Source organism: Malania oleifera, chromosome 3 (genome assembly GCF_029873635.1).
Source record: "Malania oleifera isolate guangnan ecotype guangnan chromosome 3, ASM2987363v1, whole genome shotgun sequence".
NCBI lineage: Eukaryota > Viridiplantae > Streptophyta > Magnoliopsida > Santalales > Ximeniaceae > Malania > Malania oleifera.
The window spans coordinates 17,943,384-17,955,866 of record NC_080419.1 but is presented as its reverse complement, the minus strand read 5'-3'; the positions used below and the strand labels follow the sequence as shown (position 1 = coordinate 17,955,866).

General features: G+C 35.9%; 1 protein-coding gene across 1 annotated transcript in view; it reads right to left on the bottom strand.

The window, feature by feature from the left end:
* LOC131150177 (F-box/LRR-repeat protein 4) overlaps positions 1 to 12,483 on the bottom strand; it is a 50,084-nt gene that overhangs the window by 34,126 nt on the left and 3,475 nt on the right. Inside the window, exon 2 of the mRNA XM_058100766.1 lies at positions 6,957 to 7,202. Within this exon, the coding sequence (XP_057956749.1) occupies positions 6,957 to 7,202 (246 nt within the window). The remainder of the gene's footprint in view (positions 1 to 6,956; positions 7,203 to 12,483) is intronic.

Here is a 12,483-nt window from a genome sequence, read left to right as displayed (position 1 = left end):
ACAGACTTACCTCCCCTATCGTACTTAAGTGACAAAGACAATCTATCCAACTCCTTCTTTAGTTTCTTTTCCTTTTTCTATCCCCAGAATCCCCTTTTCTAAGCCTAAACCTCTCCCCTCAAATTAATCAAAACTAGATCCAACTCTTCCACAAGTTCCTAAGTTTCCAAGTTATCCCTCTCATCTTCTAATAAGTTTATGGATAAGGAAGAACCCTCCTCCCAATGGCTCCCTACGGCGCAAAAGTGCTTCCAAGCTATTCTAAGATTCCAATGGAAAAAGTGGGTTACAAACAAAAGTTGCACGTCTGGCCTGCATGGTTTCTAGAGCATCATGTCCCAAATCAAAGGATTGGTGATTTGGGAAGGAATTAGGTACAAAGGAAGGATCCAAGGTATCAGTTGAAGCTATATGGATTAATGGGGTTCTAGTGCTTTGGATAACAATAGAATGAACCTCATGTGAACTCCCAACATCCTAGAAGGTATAATTGCATGCCCTATCAATGGTTGTAACCCCAACTTTGAGACTCTCCAGTTCTATGCACCGATCATTCTCGAGGAGTTCACTCTTCTTGTGAGCACTGTCAATAAGGAGCCCTTCATAGTCTAATGAAATAGGGTTGAGAGCATCTACTTCATTCTCCAAGTCTTCTCCCTCCAATAGGGCAATTTGTTTGCCCTTGTTCTAGTCTAGACCCCCCACTCCCAAGTGCAACCTGATCTTCCTGCACACAACTGAGTCTCTTCAAAATCTCCTCTCTTCATAAATAGTGTAGCAACAGCCTTTTTCATCACTGCATTTCCCACAAAATGATAATCAACCCCAACATGCTCCATTATTGTAATGATTGTTTGAAATATATATAGTAGCCTCATTATGACAAAATATAATCAGGGGTTTCATTGCAGAACAAGCCCATTCCAATCATACAAGACTTCAACCAAGCTCACCAACTATATGTGCCCTAACTCGGAACTCAATATCACTAGATCTCGCCATAGTACCTTTCTTCTTGCTTCTTCAAGTGACAAGATTCCCACCTACAAATATATTTGACCTTATCTTCCAACTGAACCATCCTAGTCCACATCAATGTATCCAACAAAATCAAAACTCTTATAACATGTACATCAACCCCTTGGTACAATAATAACTCTTAAAGATATCAAAGAATTCAACAAACGGCATCACCTTGAGGCTACTGCACCTAACAACCTTAATAGCAACGAAAAAGTGAAAAGTCCCCAGATCCTTAAGTTAGAACTAGTTTTGAAGCCAACACTGACATCTATAATTCCAATAGGATCACTGCTTGAAATGATATCATTAATAAACAAACGCACACACTTGTCTCCTCTCACCTGACAAAAACAAATTGATCATTATAACACTATACAAAAATCCAACTCAATGACCACGTTAAATTTGTCGAACCAAGCTCCACAAGACTATGTATAACCACAAATGGCCTTATGCAACTTGCAAACCTTGCCACTCTCCCATTGAACAATGTACCTTGAAGATTCCTCTTTCCTCCAAGCTTGTACATGAATTCATTCCAACATTTAATTAACATAAATTGCCAAGGAGATCAAGATATCGAAACCCAAACAGAATCCAATCAAGCTACAGGATAAAGTGTCTTGAAATAATCAACACCACAAGTCTAAGTATAACCTAGGCAACAACCAAACTTTCAGCCTTCCAACAGTACCAACAAGATGCTAATGGTATATACACCAAAAGAAGATCTACCAAATCCTATGTCCCTCAATAAGTCAAAGACATTTATTGATAGATCCATAGTATACTCCCTTATGGTTTGCAACGGCATCAACAAAAAAAAGATGGGATAGAAAAAACAAAAGAAATAGACAAGTCAAAAGAATGAATAACAAGAGAATATAAGTCAGAAAAATAAATAGCAACAAGTTAGGTGACACCAAAGATTTCCGAGTAGAATACCTAGCACCTTTTTAATAAGTAATTACAAGCCCATGAGAAGGAAAATCAATTATAGTAGAGGGTGGAGGAGGCAGCTCAATGACCCGCAATGCAACCAATTCCCTCTTTAGCAGTGACTGTCTTAACAGGTCTAACATCTAGAACTATAGTAGAGGTTTCTTGCAAAAGAATGATAAGAGGTACAAGGATGTTGACAAGAATAAAAATAACTCAAAACGGATTCACCCAAAACAGATTCATCTAAAGAACATCTGATGCTAAAAAAAATGGTGTTCACTAAAAAAAAGTCACACTAGTACTAACATAGCATTTATGAATCTAAGGATCATTACACTAAAAGCCTTTTTGAGTTAAGGAATACATGATAAGGACACACTTCACAACATGAGGAAATAACTTGTCTTGACTAGTGCGCTAACTATGCAACACCAAGACAAATATTATTATATTTTCAAAATTTTTATTGAATTTCCATTTTTTTTCAATTAGGGCATTAGGATATTCTTATTATATTAAATCATTTGGTTTCTAAAATTATTTTTCTTATTCACCAAGCAGTGTAAGCCTATAAAGGCTCCCATGTACTAATTTAATTTAGAATTGAATTCAAACTTATTGCCTATAAGACAAAATCAATTGACATCAAAGTATGTTCTAATCCAACATGGCTGCATATTTTTTTTTTAGGTGTTTGTGGCATCAACTTAAATTACCATGGTAGTCAATGTTTTATAAGGATATATGTGAGTTTAACTCAAACTCATAGGGTTTGCAATTTCAACTTATATTGCTTTGCATTGCCTCCACTGCCACCACACTATTGCACCACCACACCATTCACCCACATTGATACCACCACCATTTGTCATCACAATTGTATTTTAGCTTCATCATAACAACCATTGCTACATATGCTTTTGCAAGACATAGCCTCTTGTTCCATTTTCACACAACCTAGCCACCACTACAATCGAAGCTAAAGCTCATATCAAAGATTAATCCCCAATCTTGCAATGATTGAAGTCTTACTCACTATCCATTAAATTTTGGCCCCTAAATCACAGAACTTAATTCTTCACTTAATCCAAATTCCAAAACCCCAAATTTCCAAACCAGTTCCAGTGTAAACGATAGTTCATATTAGTCAAAGCCCTTTGAAGTAGCTTTTCAGCAACTAAAGTATCTCATTCTCTTCATTGCCTCTTTGCTAGTCAACATTATCATTGCCAAAATACAAGAGTTTTCATCATTGACCACAAGTTCTTATGAGAACTTCCCACTATTCGGTTTGCGAAATCAAGTCTGGAATGGAATCAAATTTTATAAATAGAATGGCATTCTTGCGTCCAATTTGCAGAATCAAAGGATCAAATCATGTTCCAATTGGAATACGATTCCTGTGAATGAGGGAATCGTGATTCCAGCTCGAATGGACTGACTGGAATCCATCTTCATTCCTTGGAATCAAACTCATTTTATAATAAAAAAATATTATAAAAACAACAACAAATAGTAATAATACTAATTATTATTCTTATTATAATAAAAATAATAAAACAACTAATAATTGCAATAACAATAATATTTATTATTATAAAAATATTAAGTACAACAAGAACAATATTAATAACAAAAACAGTCAAAAAAATAATAATAATCATTTTAATGATAATAATAAATAATAATTATAAAAACATTAAACTAATAACTAATAATAATTACAATAATAGTAATATTTATTATTATAAAATAATAATAACAAGAAGCACAATAATAATAAAAAATTAAAAAATAATTATTATTATTTTAAGTATTATAATCATTATAGAAATAATTAAAAATAATAATAACGATAAATAAAAATAATTACACTAATAATAATCACTATTATGAAAATAATAATAATAATAATAATAATAATAATAGCCAAACAAAAGGAACAACAAATAATAACACTAATTGTTATTATAATTATAAAAACAATAACAACAAATAATAATTACAATAACAATAATATTTATTACTATAAAATAATAATAACAACAATAAGAATAACAATTAAAAAGGAAAAAATAATAACAATTAGTATTATTTTAAGGATAATACTTATTATAGAAATAATAAAAGATAATAACAACAACTAATAATACTACAATAACAATAACGTTTATTACTACAAAAATAATAATAACAACAAGAAAAATAATAATAAAAAATAAAAAAAATAATTATTATTATAAAAAACAAAAAAATAATAATAACTTAAAAAAAATATTAACACTAATGAAAATCACTGTCATAAAATAAAAATTAATAATTACAATTAAATAATTATGTACTAAGAGTTTTTATAGAAAAATGACTTATTTTCATTCCATTATAGAAGCCACTGAAGAATACAGAATGTTGGAAAGAAATCAAAACTGGATTCTTCCGATCATTCCATGTTCTAACCAAACGCAGTAATTGCATTCCAAAAGCAATTCCATTCTTGCCTTGATTCCATTCCTCCCTGATTCCTTTCCTATTTCAATTTCATTCCACAAACCAAATAAGGGATTCATTTTCACTGTCAAGCTTTACCACTGCATCAACCCCATATCACATCATCATACATAATTGGCTGTCATGTGATTGCCACTCATTTCATTCACCACATACAAAGCCGAGTGCTGCCATTTGTTGTCAGTTGTCACACCTTCCCTGACAATGATTCATCCCCTCACAGCCCACAGGCAAACAGAGTTTGACAAATAGGCAGTTTTATATGTTTGAGTTTGATTGAAGAAGGGGATTGAAAGAAACCAGGCAGCTTGATTTTACTTGAATCCAACTCATCCAAATCCAAATCTAATCTCAACCTAACACTAAATTGGACCCACCCTAAACTGTCAATCCATCTACATATCCTAAACCAGCTGGTCCATTAAAACAAAACCAGAGTAGTCTGAACCAGCCAGAAAGTAAGGGGAGGGCAAACAGAGAAAAAAAAAAATGGCACTTATCTTGGCTGCTAAAGTTGGAGAAGTTTGATACAGAATGATCAAGTTTGGATCCATGCTTTGGACTCTCTCTCATTACCATCATTAATCCTAATCAGGATCTGATGGAAGATTCGGGAATAGAAGAATTGCCTTCCTTCAAGCCTACAAAAGATAGTAGCTCAAGATGAAGTTGAGAAAAAATTAGTCTCGAAATCGGAGGTTCTCTCAAAGAAATAATGGATGCACCAAAGTTTAAAGCCCGAACCATGGCATGTTGAATTCATCATTCAAGAAAAATTTGTAAATTGCACTTCCAGTGGCTTCCCCATCTTATAATTGTATTTTGTTTTTGAAGCCTAACAACTTGCATTGGATCCTTTTCAAGTTCCAATTTCGTGATCTTGGTTCTTGGTCATTCATGTATTTAAATTTAAGGACAATTATTTCCAACTGGGATTATATTCTTGGTCTCCAAATCATTGCAAAACTATAAGAGGTTCCTATTTACTAATTTTACTTAGATTTGAATTGGAATTTGATTTTGTGGTGGACAATGCTGAACATGAATCATGTGAACCAAATACACAAGGCACAACAGGAAACAGAAAATAATGAGCAAAGGAGAAGGGAATTCCTGAAGCCCCACCATAAAATTAAAAAAATTAAATTAAATTAAATTTAAAAAACAAAAAAAACACAAGACACTGGAAGGCATCTTGTTAAGCAAAAACAAGCTGTAAGAACAGCATTAGAAAATCTTGCGGACAAGCATGTGAAAAAGCAAAGACCAGGCTGTGTCAGGTAAATTTCTATTCTTCCTATCAGCAACTCCATTCTGTTAATGCGTATACACACATGGAAAATGGTGGGCATTTGCCTTGTCCATGCTTTCAAGCCAAATGGACTTGCGCAAGGAGGGCTGTGTTAGATAAAACCTTTTTTCTGCTTAAACTTTTAGGGCAGAGTGGTACCTTAATAGTTCAAAGTTCAAACCTATAGTTTGACATCCAAAAATCCCGGCATATAAAATATAACAACTTCATATTAAGACATTGCTTGAACTAATTATTAATGGTTATTTTGGTCATTTAGCATTATTATTATGTGAAGGGGAGCTTAGGCACAATCATAAGGTTGTCGCCTTGTGACCTAGAGGTCACGGGTTCAAGGTGTGGAAACAGCCTCTTGCAAAAATGTAAGGTAAGGCAGCGAACTATAGACCCATTGTGGTCCGCCCCTTTCCTGGACCCCAAATACGCGGGAGCTTTGTGCACCGAGCCGCTCTTTTTTTTTTTTTTAGCATTATTATTATGTGCTAGAGTAATGTTAGTGTGAGTTAGTAAGGGTATTATGGTTATTGGTATCTAGGGAGAGACCTATCATTGATGTTAGATCTTTCAATTCACCAAATACTTTACCATGGTATGAAAGCCAGGTTGTCAGGAGGTCCTGAGTTCTTGTCTTGTTGCCCACATTTATTATTTATTTGTCAAGAATATCTTATTCCTTACAATGGATGTTGCTTATCATTAGTTAACCTCTCCAAGTGCTCAGGCTGCACATACGAGGGAGTGTTAACTGTTAAAGTTTTTAGGTAAGGTGGTAATCTAACATTAACCAATAATGAATATATAAAGCGATAAGTTAAAATATCAACTAAATCAGCCGGCACATATTTGACCTGATTGAGAAACAGCAGTGACAAGCAAGACTTGAAAATAATATACAAGGAGCATCAAGTTATGTTAGTTGCAGGCTCACAGAGGTTTAATCCCAGAACACTTTCAAATAAAGGATACGCATCAGTCAAGAGGCCAATTCTAATTATGAAGTTGCTGTGTACATAAAGATTACCACATGACAGTGCATGATACTAAAAATAGAGCAAAAAGATGCTGAAACTGTTCAAAGGATCCAACATCAGCAGAGAATTTGAAAGAGACAACTTTAGATAGAGAAACTACTGCCTAAAAAAGGTTCCAAGTTTTGTAACTAAAAACTGACCTGTAAATCCAAAGACTTTAGGGATCTACACTTCTCAGCTAAGGATTTTAACCCCATACTTGTCACACTAGAACACCAAATTAAGCTCAACTTGTCAAGTTTTATAAAGCCTTCACCAATAGCAGTCAACCCAGCATCAGTTAAGCAGTATTGTTCAATCTCACGGCTCTCAGACCCGCCTTTCTTGTTAGTCTGATGAAACTTATGAGATGAATTTACAGGTTGATCACCAACACGCCTTCTTCCCTGCATAAGAAAGAAATAAATATATTTATATACATATATATTAAGTTCCTAACAAAAATGACTACTCAAATCCAGTAGTAAGAAGATCAACTAAAACCCTTCTCTATAAAATTAAGAACACAGGAAAAAGAAAGTCGATGGACATTAAATTGAAGCTGTGTATTAGGAGGGAGGAATGAAAAACTGTATTAAAAAGAGGTGAACACCTTAAATTCAATATTCCACCAACACACTAAACAAGAATAACCAATTCCGCTCATGGTACAAAGACCTCGCCTGCATATGGGAGGCCACATGAGAGGCCATACAAAGGGAAAAGGGATGTAGCATATAAGTTAGCACGGTGAGTGATAGGTTTTTTTTTGGTGTACATGGTCAAAATTCACAAACTAAACATGCTATAAAATGAAGAGGCATCTATATCATGTCCATTGAGATAAGAGAACCACAAAAAATTGAGACATTAGCAATTTCCACTCCATCGAATTTGATTGGCTAATTTGTATACAATTTAGTCTTATCTGTTAGAAATTGGCATGAATGGTTGTGCTGTCACAAAATTTTTCTGCTTTATGTCAGTATCTTGCACATTGTTTCCAACCCACAATTAACCTAGGAGGATAACAACTGACTTTAACTTCATTTGACCTAGACAAGTTTTGTCCATCAATGACAATCTCAACCAATAAGAGAAACAATGAATAAATAGTAGAATCCTGAGTCTTATTTCAGCGTGTCAACGATGTCGTATATAAAAAATGACAAACTATTCAATTAAAAACTGCAGATGATGACATCACAAGCCTGAATAATGACATAACTAATACATATTACCATGAGCAGTCAAGGACATAAGGATCATTTTACAATTGCCTAGCAAGCAAACAATGACCAGAATGCAAACTAGCTACCAATAATTTGCAGAAGATGTATGAAATGGTGCTTACCATCATGGTCCTATTTGCCTCTCTCTCCCCCTCGCAATACTATTCCTCTCCCCCCCCCCCCCCCCGGTGTGTTCACTGCAATGAAGATTGGTTTAAGTTATGACAAGCCGAGCGATTCTAATCAAAGGAAAATCCTTCGATCTGTGTCTAGACAAAGGTGAGGGGAGATAATCTTTGCTCGTGTCCAAGAAGAATGATTTTTGTAATAGATGGGTTAGGTTATCAGAAGAGGCTGTTTCGTGATTGTCGAAGGATTGTTGGTTTTTGGTCGGATGGAGAGAGGGGAGTTTGCAAGGGTATTACAAACTATTGGCTGTCAATTAGGTGGACAAAAGTGGGAAAGTTCCTAGAGTTAGGGTCAGGTTGGAATTGTAGGAGATTTTTTGTGTTCATCCCTGGCGGCCGTTTCGTGATTGTTGAAGGATTGTTGGTTTTTGGTCGGATGGAGAGGAGAGTTTTTGCAAGAGTAATACAAACTATTGGCTGTCAATTAGGTGGACAAAGGTGGGAAAGTTCCTAGAGTTAGGATTGGGTTGGAATTGTAGGAGATTTTCTGTGTTCATTCCTGACAGCGCAAAAGGGGAGGGATGGAGATGCTTCGCAAGTGTTTTCTGCAACTTGGCAAAGGAGCTACAAAAAGATTCGGGTATTATGGTTGCAGATGGTCATCCATGTTTCAGATCGTGGAGGCAGGTCATGCTGAAAGGTAATATAGATGGAGTCAAGGGTCGCAATCGTCAAGCCCTCTCTGGAGATCAAGTTCTGGCAGCCGTTAAGGAGGACAAGTGCTGTACATGTGGCAGTGTAGTTAAGATGAACAAGACTGACCTTCTGAATTCAGCAGCACTCACTGTTAATCTACCAGAACCAACCATAGCCAACCAGTCATCAAACAGCCAGCAACCTCCGAAGGCTGCAATCTTCGTCAACCAGTCGGATTTGCCAGATAAGTTACCGTAACTAGGGTTCCAACGGAGGAGTCGTTCGTTTCAGAAGCTGCTAGGGCTGTATTCATGGGGGAGGAAGAAAAGAGATATGGGCCGGGAGGAATGATTCTGGCCCAACTAATCGATGAAAAGGGTATTTCTTTTTTATATAAACTGGGCCATTGACTTAAGCAAGCCCAAGACAGGTTTATATAAGTTGGGCTCTAATGAGGAGTCTAGGGGAGGTCCCCATTCCTTGGGTTCTATTCAGAAGGTAAATGGCGAAATCAGGATGCTGGACAGAGAAACAGGGAATCCGACAAGCCAGAGCCGGATTTCAAGAATGGGAAGGACCAGATTTCAGTCCTTAAAACTCAGGAAACGAGCAGCGAGAAGGAGGAGGCTAAACTTCACGTTCAGAGTCCAGCACTCCAAACTTCAAGTCAGGCTGGTACATACCCAAATTATTAATAGTTCGGAGCTAGAATTAGACTGTGGTATTAAGAATGTAACAAGGCTGGAACAGTGTTCAAAAAATGTGGAGGTGAGACGTAAAAATCCAGGAGCAATTATGGGGGTGATTGATGATATCTTGTTCCTGAATTTTGATAGATTTGAGGGTAGAGTGTATGCTCACCGGAAGTTAGCTCGTATGAGCTCCGAGATGAGGAAGGTATTTGATGAGGAGAGAAAAAAATTTGGTGCGACAAGGATAAAGCTTTTAAAGAGAGACTCTAGAGGAAGAACTTAGCATAGTGGAAAACTCTCTTACAAAGGGGAAGTCGGGTGCAGTAATGGGGAAAGGAAAGAAAAGGAGGTTAAGAAACGAGGGGATATTTCGGATTCAAAAATAATGGTTTGAGTGAATTTGACTGTGGTGGAGGGTTATTGTTGGATGAGATTCCGAAACAATATGGGTATGCTTCTGATTCTTGAGACAAAGTAGGGGATTTATCTTATGTTCATACTGCCCCATTGGAAGGTTTGGAGGGACTGCCTATTTTTGAAAATGAGGGTTTAGTCAACAATTCACAGCATAGGGATGGAATATTGCCTACTCCTGTGGAGGAAATTCTCAAGGAGGATTTAGAAGCTCAAGATCTTTTGGATAAGTTGGATTGAAGGGTGAGTGATATTGGAGGAAATGAGGTTCGCTTGGATGGTGGCAAAATTCGTAAATTGAAAAGTCAAAGAGAATAGAAAATTTGAAGAGTTTGGTAAATTATGATGGAAAGGGTCTGAAAAGGGATTTTCTTGGTTAATGTTATCAAGTTTCATGGTGTGATCTTCAGTTTTTATGTTTTTTATTTTTCTTTCTTTCTTTTCTGTTTTTATGGCAGACTCCTTGTCCCCACACATTGTACCTTCTTTTTTCGCCATCTAATATACTTACTTTATTTATCAAAAAAAAAAAACTAGCTACTGAACCATTTTGCCTCTCACATTCAACTTTCTGCTGCATAAATTCCAGACAGTTTATCCATCTAATCCAAAGTCCAAATCTAGCAATCTTAATTCAGAGATTCATCTGCAAACTTACTAAAAACCAAACATTCCAATCCTAACCAATATATTGATTTCCCTTTCCCAAACTTCAAATTGATTTGCCTTTCATAAACTTCAAACTTAACAAGACCATGCCTAAAATCCAACTCACTTCCCCATGCTCAAATGCCACTCAGAAACAGGACTACGACCACAAATAAGCAACAATTTGTGACTCATTCTTCAACCTATTTTTCTATCTACTTAAATCGCTGTTTGTATCCTATTTAACAGTAGTTTATCCAAAAAGAGCACATTCCTATGGCACAACTGCACAAGCATCTGAAATACTAGCAAAAAAGAACCTTTTCAAGGTTGAAAAAGAAGATGCTACATAGTTAGCAGAATTGCACGCAGAAAACACAGTAACACAGTAGTATTTTAAAAGGAGTGCAAATATAGCAAGAGCAAAATTTATATATGACTTCCATTTCTAAATATTTAAGGATGAAACCAGATAATTAGCAGTAATGCTTCCAAATAAGGAAATACATTGAGTAAATCGAGAATAAACTTGCACACATACACAACGGGATAATGTAAGATACTAGAAAAATTTTTATGCAGAGACATTATATAGGTAAATCTATAAAAAGTTCTAGTTTTCTCAAACCACTCTTTCAGAACTTATTCAACATGTGACATCTAGCAAGATAGATTAGTACATAATGAATACCCCTATATGCTTCTTGAAAAAAAAGGGGCTATGATAGTAGAAAATTGGGAAGCACAGCTTCTATGCTCTTTGTTCATAAAATTGAATAAATTCTACCAACCATATTGATGGAAAACCACCAATGGGAAACTTTAGATGTTTATATCGTAGATAAGATTTTCATATTAGTTTAGGAAAATTTCTGGCTATTTAGAATTTAGTTAGCTTAGGTTTATTTTGTGTATTAAGTGCTTTCCAGTTATTTTTTGTAATTTTGGGGTATAACTGTATAAATACTTTCTTTGAAATGTATTAGACATTTAACTGTCAATTTGAATTTGACTCTCTGCCATCTTTAATTTTTTCTCTCTTATCTGCTCTGCCTAAAGCAGCTTCTTCTTCTTCCCCATCTTCGCTACTTCTATCTACTACTCTACCATAATTCACTGAATTCTCTCTCTCTTTCTGATATTCAGTTGCTGCCCTACATCAATTTGGTATCAGAGCACATTCACTTGACCCACAATCTTCCTTGCCCTTCATCCATAACTGTACGTTATCATCTCCTTAAAATGACCATCCAAATTTGAACCTCAACCACCAAAATAACTGCAATTAACTTCCAATTTCTGCCCATATTGCTTCAAACTAGATAATTCAACAACTAAGCACAGAAATCAAGGAAATTTGAAGGCTTGAAGCACTGTTCATCATCAGAAATTTTCCCAGAAATACAATCATGTCCCCTAAAATTTCGAACACCCTTTAACAAGCATCATTTCACGACACCTCCTTCACCATCAGTAACAGACCTCCCCAAAAGGCTTCCCCTGCAATTTCATTTGCATCCGACTGTGGCCCCACGCACCACCAAAACTTCTCCCAGCCAACTACATTTTAAAACTCCACATTTCCTTGAGTAATTTCAACACACCTCTACCACGAGTAGAATGAGCACCCCTCGACCTGTTATAATCTAGAATACCATTGCCGGAGGAGCCTCGCCAGCTGTACAAACACCAGTGTACGGGAGAAACCGCCAGTCTCTTCTGCATTTTCCAGAACTGCAAGAAATTGAATTTTGGTCACAATACTTTGTAATTTTCGCAATATTTTGGCTTGGATGACCAATGCAAATTTTGAAGCTTTGAAAGCCTGCCAGCATTCAGATTGAGGCACAGCTGCTGTATTTGAGATTTACTGAGACA